Consider the following 9,889-nt stretch of genomic DNA (forward strand, 5'->3'; position numbering starts at 1 on the left):
AGGACTGGCCACTTTTGATTTTATCTGTTACTTTTTTTTTTTTTTTAAGATTTTATTTATCTATTGAAGAGAGAGCGCACAAGCAGGCGGAGCAGCAGGCAGAGAGAGAGGGAGAAGCAGGCTCTCCACCGAGCAGAGAGCCCCATGTGGGGCTCCATCCCGGGATCCTGGGATCACCACCAGAGCTGAAGGCCGACACTCAACCGAGTGAGCCACCCAGGCGCCACTTATCTCTTATTTTTGAATTTTTCATAACTTCAGTTTCCAAAGATGGCTTCAGAGTCTCAAAACACGGTACTGGCCATTTTAATTCCTCCACTTTGGCAATGAAACTAAAGTTAAAACAGTAACTGACCAGTCACTGAGTAGCAGAACTGGATTTGAACCAATTTGCAGTGCTGCTAAAGCAGGTCCATGGTGCTCAGTAAGCAGTTTAGTAGGGGATTAGTTATATGTTAACCTCAATCTCAGATTTACTGATTTTTATATTTATAGAGTGCTATTCAAAGGAATCTTTTTTTTAAGATTTTATTTATTTATTTGACAAAGAGAGAGAGAGAGACAGCTAGAGAGGGAACACAAGCAGAGGGAGTGGGAGAGGGAGAAGCAGGCTTCCCGCCGAGCAGGGAGCCTGATGCGGGGCTCGATCCCAGGACCCTGGGATCATGACCTGAACCGAAGGAGACGCTTAACGACTGAGCCACCCAGGCGCCCCCAAAGGAATCTTTTTTTGAAGATTTTATTTATCTGAGAGAGCGTAAGGGAGGGCACAAGTGGTGGGAGCACAAGTTGGGAGGGGCAGTGGAAGAGGGAGAAGCAGACTTCCCTCTTTGTAGGGAGCCCGATGTGGGGCTTGATTTCAGGACCCCGGGATCATGACCTGAGCCGCAGGTAGATGCTTAACCGACTGAGCCACCCAGGTGCCCCTGAAGGAATCTTTTTAAAGCAAATTTTATATCCATTTTCTCATTTTCTTTTTAAAATAGTGCAGCAGCTCCTGGGTGGCTCAGCGCCTGGGATCGAGCCCCATGTTGGGCTCTGTCTGCTCAGCAGGAAGCCTGCTTCTCTCTCTCCGTCTGCGTGCCACTGCCTGCTTGTGTGCTCTCTTTCTCTGTCAAATGGATGAATAAAATCTTAATAAATAAATAAATAATAAATAAAACAGTCCAGGTAGGCAAAAGATAAAATTACTTACATTTTTTAGATGAAGGGGATAGAGAGGTAGGGACTGACTGAAACTGTGATCTCAAGGACCATTTGTGGTACCTTTTTTGTTAAACCACTGTCTAGTTGGTCATGATCCCAGGACCCTGGGATTGAGTCCCACATCAGGCTCCCTGCTCAGTGGGGAGTCTGCTTCTCCCTCTCCCTCTCCGCCTCCCCCCTGCTTGTGCTCACTCTCTCAAATAAAATCCTTTTTTTTTTTTTAAGATTTTTATTTATTTGAGAGACAGTGATAGCAAGAGAGAGCACACGAGTGGGGAGGAGAGGGAGAAGCAGGTTCCCCAGCGAGCAGGGAGCCCGATGTGGGACTTGATCCCAGGACCCCGGAATTAAGACCTGAGCCGAAGGCAGATGCTTAACCGATGGAGCCACCCAGGCGCCCCTCAAAAAGAATCTTTAAAACAAAACAAAACACTGTCTAGGTAACCAAATGACAATATTCCATTGAATTACTGATACACAAAGACCTATGATGAAATTAGAATAATTAAGAGCAACAACAGTATCCAGTGAGTTGGGGTTTGTTTAGGGGGCTGCCAAAAAGAGATATCCTATTTATAGGGACTAAGGTCAGGAAGTAACACAGCAGAATTGCAAAATTAGGAAAGCCATAGCTAAAGGAAAACCTGGACCAACAAAGTATCTTTAAAAACCTGAGGGGCGCCTAGGTGGCTCAGTCGTTGGGGGTCTGCCTTCGGCTCGGGTTGTGATCCCAGGGTCCTGGGATCAAGCCCCACGTCGGGCTCCCTGCTCTTCAGGAGGCCTGCTTCTCCCTCTCCCACTCCCCCTGCTTGTGTTCCTGCTCTCACTGTCTCTCTCTCTCTCTCTCTCTCTGTGTCAAATAAATAAATAAATCTTAAAAACTTGAGCATGATCGACTTTGTGTAGCACATAGTGAATTTACAGAACTCTTAGTATTCGAGGATGTAGAAATACAGGTGTTTCTGAAAATCGGCAGAGATAATTTATTTTTTTATTTTATTTTTATTTTTAATTTTTTAAAAGATTTTATTTATTTGACAGAAACACAGCGAGAGAGGGAACACAAGCAGGGGGAGAGGGAGAAGCAGGCTCCCCGCTGAGCAGGGAGCCCGATGTGGGGCTCGATCCCAGGACCCTGGGATCATGACCTGAGCCGAAGGCAGACGCTTAACGACTGAGCCACCCAGGCGCCCCTATTTTTTTATTTTTAAAGATTATTTGAGAGAGTGAGCGAGAGAGAGAACACAAGCAGGGGGAGTGGCAGACTCCCCACTGAGCAGGGAGCCCGACTCTGAGCTCCATTCCAGGACCCTAAGATCATGACCTGAGCTGAAATCAAGAGTCAGACACCTAACCGACTGAGCCACCCAGGTGCCCCAGTTTTCTTTTAAGTAATCTCTGTGCCTAATACAGGGCTTGAACTCATGGCTCTGAGATAAAGAGTCACATGCTCTACCAATTGAGCCAGACAGGCGCCCCAGCATACGTAATTTTTTGAATGTCATAGATATACACAGTTATTAATAAAGTTTGAAAAAGGGGTGCCTGGATGGCTCAGTCATTGGGCATCTGCCTTCAGCTCAGGTCATGATCCCAGGGTCCTGGGATCAAGCCCCGCCTCGGACACCCTGCTCAGCGGGAAGCCTGCTTCTCCCTCTACCCCTGCTTGTGTTCCCTCTGTTGCTGTGTCTCTCTCTGTCAAATAATAAAATCTTAAAAAAAAAAAAAAAAAGTTTGAAAAAGCTAATCTTGAAAGTGAATGTTAGAAGGCCAACAAGGACATTCCCTAATGGTGGAATCCTGGAACAGATGGAGTATCTGAGGATCCATAGCCCTAAGAACAAGGCAGAAGTTTTATTAAATTTTTTTTTTAAGATTTTATTTATTTGACAGAGACACAGTGAGAGGGAACACAAGCAGAGGGAGTGGGAGAGGGAGAAGCAGGCTTCCCACTGAGCAGGGAGCCCGATGCTGGGCTCGATCACAGGACCCTGGATCATGACCTGAGCCAAAGGCAGACGCCTAAAGACTGAGCCACCCAGGTGCCCCAAGGCAAAAGTTTTATTTATTTATTTATTTATTTATTTTTTAAGGCAGAAGTTTTAAACATTTGTCCTGTAATTCAGTGTAAACCAATCCCTATTCTTTTTATATCATGAAAGCAGAATTTCTTACCTTAATGCACAACTACACCTCAAAACTACCTGCCTTGACAGTCTGCTTCTACTTTACTTGTGCTTAATTTTGTTACAGAAAGCAATCATTAAAATTTCCCTTACCCGAGATTTAAAAAAATAGTCAAATATTGGGGCACCTGGGTGGCACAGTCGGTTAGGTGTCTGACTCTTGGTTTCAGCTCAGGCTGTGATTTCGGGGTTGTGAGATCAAGCCCCACATCGGGTTCTGTGCTCAGCAGGGAGTCTGCTTGAGATTTTCTCCCTTACCCTGCCCCCCTCACTCTGTATTCTCATGCTCTCTTTCTCTCTCTAAAATAAATCTTTTAAAAAAATAGTGAAGCATTATATTCAAACAGGTCTATGCCAAGTAATCGGAAATGATGTATGCACACTGACAAGAAGTGCATTGGCATACTTTGTACAAAACAATGCTAGGGAGCTTACATACAACTGATGATGTAAAATAGTGATTTCCAAGGAATTAGACACTAAGGGCCCTAGAAACTCTACTTCATTTTTTTTTTAACAAGGGCCCCAGAAGATTTTTTTGTTTTTTAAGATTTTATTTATTTGACAGAGAGAGAATACAGGCAGGGGGAGCAGCAGAGGGAGAGGGAGCCCGATGCGTGGCCCAATCCCAGAATCATGACTTGAGCCAAAGGCAGTTACTTAACCAACTGAGCCACCCAGGCGCCGCATGTTTTGTTTTGTTTTTAAGATTTTATTCATCCATTTGACATAGAAAGAAGAGCACAAGCCGGGGGAAGGGCAGGCAGAGGGAGAAGGAGAAGCTGACTCCCTGCAGAGCAGGGAGCCCTACATGGGGCTTGATCCCAGGGCCCTGAGATCATGACCTGAGCCAAAGGTAGATGCTTAATGGACTGTGCCACCCAGGTGCTCCAGATTCTATGTGTTTTTTGTTTTGTTTTGTTTTTTTTCAGATTCTAGATTTTGGTTAAAAATATGGTTTGGGGGAGGACTTAATCTTCATTGTGGTCAGATTATATATACAATAATATTATAAATCTTGTAATTTTTTTTTTTAAAGATTTATTTATTTGACAGAGAGAGGCACAGCGAGAGAGGGAACACAAGCAGGGGGAGTGGGAGAGGGAGAAAGCAGGCTTCCTGCGGAGCAGGAAGCCCGATGTGGGGCTTGATCCCAGGATCCTGGGATCATGACCTGAGCCTAAGGCAGACGCTTAACGATTGAGCCACCCAGGCACCCCTAAATCTTGTAATTTAACAAAGATTTCTTTATACAAAGTACTCATAGAAACCTAAACAAAAGATGGTTTTTAAGTGTTCTATGTATATAGTCATATTCGTAAAGTAAGTATACTAATCAAAAGCTGTACAACAGAGAAACATTAATAGTGAAGCCGGATGCAAATAAAGATATTCCTCTGAATTCCATTTTTTTTTTTTTTTAATTTATTTGAGAGAGGGAGCCCGATGTGGGTCTTGATCCCAGGATCCCGGGATTGTGACCTGAGCCAAAGGCAGATGCTTAACTGAGCCACCCAGGCGCCCCTGAATTCCATGTTTCATCAGGCATCAGAAACCACCTTTTAGTCTTTTTCTTTTTTTAATTGCTGTATAGTTGATGTGTTAGTTTCAGGTTTCCAACATTTGATAATTATGTACATTACAAAATGCTCACCACCAGCAGTGCAGTTACCATGTGTTCCACATAAAATTATATTATTGACTATATTCCCTATGCTATACTTTTCATCCCCATGATCTACTCATTTTATAACTGGAAGTTTGTACCTTCACTTAGTTCTCTCATCCCATCCCCCCACCTCCCTCCCCTTTGGCAACCACCAGTTTGTTCTTTGTGTTTATAAGTCTGTTTCTTTTTATTCTTTTTCTTATACATTATTCTGTGTCCACATTTTCTGCATCTGATTGGATCCCTGAATTTTATTTTCACTGTGACATTCTCCAGAGATCTAGATCGTTGGCTGCCACTTTGAGGGTTGACCATCCTGGGTATCCACTGTCAGTCCCCACATAGCACAGAGAAACTTCTCACTATGTGCTTCCAGACAGATTTTCACTTGTCACTGTCCCTCCCATCCTTTTATGCAAAGGATATGCAGGGTCCCTGTTCACATGGACCACAGTGTCACCCTGACTCTCCTCCTTGCCCTGGCATTTGAACCCACAGCATTGCTCTAAGCAACTGGTGGTTTGTGGCCCATCTGACAGACCTGCTGGATCACTGCAAGCTCCTCCAGTCGCACAACCTCTAGTAAGTGTGTGGCAGCCATGCCAGCTGTCAGGGGTGGGGCTGCGGGAGGGCCCCGAATGGAGCAGGCCAGGGGTTTTGGTCTCCTGTTATGTTTTATTCCAGCTTCGGATCTAACATGAGAGAGTTCCTCCTGTTGGAATATGCCTCGGGACTGTTTGCTCATCACAGGTAGGAAGGCCCCAAGGGTGTGAGGCGGCAGCACGGTGTTTTTCAGCATGCAAGTACCCCTGGATCTTGGATTATGTTCTTGCTTGTCTGGTTCCCTGAAGGCTACAGGGGTCTAGGGGAGGAGCCATCTTGGTACCAGGCCCCAAGCTGCAGGGCAGCACGTGGGCTCACCAGACTCTCCTCTGTCTGTCCTTGGACGGTTGCAGCCTGTGGCAGCTGGGAGTGGATTACTTTGACTACTGCCCTGAGCTGGGCCGAGTTTCCTTGGAGCTGCACATTGAGCGGATCCCCCTGAGCACTGAGCAGAAAGCCCTTAAAGTGCTGCGGATTTGTGAGCAGCGGCAGATGACTGAGCAAGGTGAGCCGCCCTCCCCCTGGCATACTTCCTGCTCATGCTGCGTCAGCCGGACTGGAGAGAGGCCGGGCAGTGGGTCCCAAGAAATAAGCCAAAACAGGAAAATTATTGAGGAAGGACAAACAGCTAGGGATCCATCAGGACTTAGGAGCAATGGAGCGCACTGCCTCTTAAAAAGATCCTGACCCACGTCCTCTCTTCTACTTACTCTAGGAAGGTCAGGACTGGGGTCAGCTTGGAATTTACTTCTTCCAGGTGGGTTGCTGTTGCTAGCTAAGGCTGGCTCAGTGGGGAAGCAGGACCAGAGGCAGCTCAGGAAGAGCACAGAAAGAAAGGAGTGATATTTGCCCTTTCTCCCTTCACTGTTGAGTGATAAAAACCTAAGTTGTTCTTTCCAGAGTCAGTTGCTTGCTTATGACCATCTCTGAAAGCATAGGGCAATTCAAGACCCAAAGGATGTTTTTTGACACCTGGACAGATAATGAAGAAGCCGATCTATGGGGAGCAATAAAATCTTTTTGCCGTCCCTGAAATCAAACCCAGTCACAAAGCCAATCCTGTCAGGGTGGGTCCTGGTGTAATAGAGCCAGGAGACAATCTGTAAACCCCAAAGTCCCCGGTGTTGCCAACCAAGTTGTATTTGGAGCCTGTGGAGAGGCTGCAGAAAGAGGAGGTGGGAAGCCTGCTCCTCTCTGGCAGAGTTCAGAAATGTCCTGATTGGAAGAGTGAAAAGTTTGCCTTTTCTCTTTTTCCCTTCCAAGTTCGCAGCATTTGCAAGATCTTAGCCATGAAAGCTGTCCGCAACAATCGCCTGGGCTCTGCGCTGTCTTGGAGCATCCGAGCCAAAGATGCTGCCTTTGCCACGCTGGTGTCAGACAGGTGGGTTCAACTGCTCCTGGCTTTCTGGGGACTGGCTAGGAAGTTGGGAGGCTGAGGAAGGAGTCCTGGGACCCCTGCTCAGACCTCTGGGCCTGGCCTTGCAGGTTCCTCAAGGATTACTGTGAGCGAGGCTCCTTTTCTGATCTGGATCTCATTGACAACCTAGGGCCAGCCATGATGCTCAGTGATCGACTGACCTTCTTGGGTGAGTCTCTGGGCTCTCAGCCCCAGAACTTTGGCATAGTGGTGGGTTGTGCAGATGGGACGGACTGATCTAGGCTTCTCCAGTGTTCCCTCCTGTTGAGCCCAAACTCCTAGAACCATGTGTGCCAGACTCTGCAAAGCATATTTTCTAACATTTCCCAGTAATTTCAAACTTAAGAGAAAGGTGCAAAAGCAGTATAAGGACTAAGGAACTCCCATGTACACTTTCTCCAAATTTACCATTTTTATTTTGCCTCGTTTATTATTCTGTCAGGTTTTTGGGGAAAAATCTGAAAGTAAGTTGGAGACTTTGTTCCCCTTTCTTCATAAATACTTGAGCATGTGTTTCCTAAGAACAAGAATATCATCTTAGAGACCCAGCCTCCAGATGTACTACTCATCAGATCTGCAGTCCATGTTCTGGTTGCATCAGCTGTCCCAGTGGTGTCTTTTATCGTGTCCACACTCACGGATTCAGTTTTCCTTTCTCTTTAGTGCCTCTGTCTCTCTCGGTGCTTGTGCACCTTGACTTTTTTTTTTTTTTTAAGCTTTTATTTGACAGCGCGCACAAGCGGGGGGAGAGGGAGAAGCAGGCTCCCCGCTGAGCAGAGAGCCCAATGTGGGGCTCGATCCCAGGACCCTGAGATCATGACCTGAGCCGAAGGCAGATGTGTAACTGACCGAGCCACCCAGGCGCCTCTTATAGAATGCTCTTATAGAATGTCGTCAGTTTGGGTTTATCTCCTGTTTCCTCATGATCAGATTGAGACTTATGGGTTCTTCAATCTGTTATAGTCCAGATCTCTTGTTTGGTTTGATGGTTACATTCTCCCAGGTTTGGCTCTTTGGAGCCCCTTCAAAATGTGTTTTTTTCAATCCTGTTGGTCTCATTGGTCCCTGAGTTTGGAGACAGTTCTGGAAGAATCTCCCTGCTTTGGAGTGGCTGGTCTGGGGTGTCTCTTGTCTTGTTTCGGGCCAGAGGTGACCTAGTGCTCTGTTTCTCAATAGGAAAATACCGCGAGTTCCACCGATTTTACGGGGAGAAGCGTCTTACTGATGCAGCTTCTCTTCTCCTGTCACTGATGACTTCCCAGATTGCCCCGCGGTCTTTCTGGGTAATACTACTAATAGATGCCCTGCCCCTTTTGGAAGAGAAAGAGGTACAGTTTGAATTCAGAATGATTTTCTTCTCTGTGTTTTGTAGTCCCTGACTGTGCTTCCATTCCGTAGCTGTTGTAGATGCACATCCGTAAGTCATCTCCCAAGTAGGGCCCTGCAGGCCCTGCACGTATGTGTGGATTCCCCCATAATGCCCACTCTGGAAATTCAGTATCTACACAAGAAAAGCTACTTAATTTGAAAGGAGGCAGCTGTCTGCTGACAGTATTCAGCCTAGGCCCCTGACGAGACGGGCTGGGAATGAGCATAGGGGCTCTCTGTCCTCCCAGGGTTGCATATACAGAGCCCACTCCTTCAGAGGGCACATACGGAAGGCCAGCTCTGAACCTGGGCGCATGTCCGAACCAGTGCAGCCCTTGGCTGGGGAGCAGCTAAGCAAAGCAGCCTCTCCTCTCTCTCCTAGGTGGTTTTTTCAGCAGAGCAAACATATGAGTTGATGAGATGTCTAGAGGACTTCGCCTCAAGAAGGCCAGTGTGGAGAGAGCCTGGCGTTCAGCGACTCCAGGTTATTTTAGCTTTCAGATTGTTGATTCCATAATGGCGATGAGAAAAGGCTCCTATCTTGGACTCCCCTGCTTCCCTCCAGAAACGCTGGCCCCTTACAAACTTGTGCTTCTTGAGTTACTTCTTAACCTGTAATTGACGCACCCAACTTCTTTTAGGACGAAGCTGGGCGGTTCTAGGTGTTCTGATCTCTACTTTTCTGGCACTTGGTCGCAGTGGGCCTTTGCGTGCGGTTCTCGTATCAACTTGCTGGAAGCTACTACTAAATGTTAAATGCCTTCGGTCTGCCTTTGGGTCAGATAGAGCCTTGCAGAGCTTTAAAGAAGGAACACTTCCTGCTGTACCTCATGCTGGCTCTCTTTGCTTTTAGGAGGATGTTGAGAACACCAAGTTGGAAATGCTGAGACTTGCTCTTGCACGAAATCTTGGCCGGGCCATTATAAAAGAAGGCTCATTGGAAGGCTCCTGAGACCAGCCGAGAGCTGCTTCAAGGTGGCACCTTTGTATGGCAATGTTTATATATTTCTGAAAATAAATTCCCCCCCCCCCAAATAGAAGGCAAGTTCTTAGAGTCCAGCTAGAGAGTTTTCCCTGCTTCTCCTGTGAACTTGAGGTGGTAGAAATTGAGAACGTGCTTGTTATGTTTTCCTTGGATGGGACTGGTTTCCCTGTCTCCCAAGAGAAAAAGCCACTCCTAGAAGTTAGGATGGTGAGTGCAGTGCTCTCCTTCCCATTAGAAATGCAAACAGGAGCGGTCAGTGGTTTACGTATGCTTCTGAAATCTAGCCTTTAGAATCAACTGGAACATTTATCCGTTTTTTCCTTTAGAAAAGGAAAAGGTCCAGGAACCTGTACTTTCATCAACAAAAACCTCAGGTGATGCCAGGATATCTGTCTACATTTGGAATTTGTAAGTGGCACTTTGCCCACAGTGGGGTGGATGGTGTCTGTATTAGG

General features: G+C 46.5%; 1 protein-coding gene across 3 annotated transcripts in view; it reads left to right on the forward strand.

Moving 5' to 3' along the window:
- The window catches only part of NUP85 (nucleoporin 85), a 34,328-nt gene extending 24,515 nt beyond the window's left edge, over positions 1-9,813 (forward strand). The window contains exons 12-20 of one of the 3 annotated variants that reach the window (XM_021681007.2): positions 5,560-5,643; positions 5,746-5,811; positions 6,018-6,169; positions 6,928-7,045; positions 7,150-7,250; positions 8,258-8,409; positions 8,832-8,933; positions 9,303-9,435; positions 9,761-9,813. In XM_021681007.2, the coding sequence (XP_021536682.1) occupies positions 5,560-5,643; positions 5,746-5,811; positions 6,018-6,169; positions 6,928-7,045; positions 7,150-7,250; positions 8,258-8,409; positions 8,832-8,933; positions 9,303-9,401 (874 nt within the window). In that variant the 3' untranslated portion in view covers positions 9,402-9,435; positions 9,761-9,813. Of the gene's footprint in view, positions 1-5,559; positions 5,644-5,745; positions 5,812-6,017; positions 6,170-6,927; positions 7,046-7,149; positions 7,251-8,257; positions 8,410-8,831; positions 8,934-9,302; positions 9,508-9,760 lie in introns of those variants that run through there. The other 2 variants (XM_044921512.1, XM_044921513.1) reach the window with 2 other exon arrangements.
- The last annotated feature ends 76 nt before the right edge of the window (positions 9,814-9,889 follow it).

This window comes from Neomonachus schauinslandi, chromosome 15, assembly GCF_002201575.2.
Source record: "Neomonachus schauinslandi chromosome 15, ASM220157v2, whole genome shotgun sequence".
Taxonomy (NCBI): Eukaryota; Metazoa; Chordata; class Mammalia; order Carnivora; family Phocidae; genus Neomonachus; species Neomonachus schauinslandi.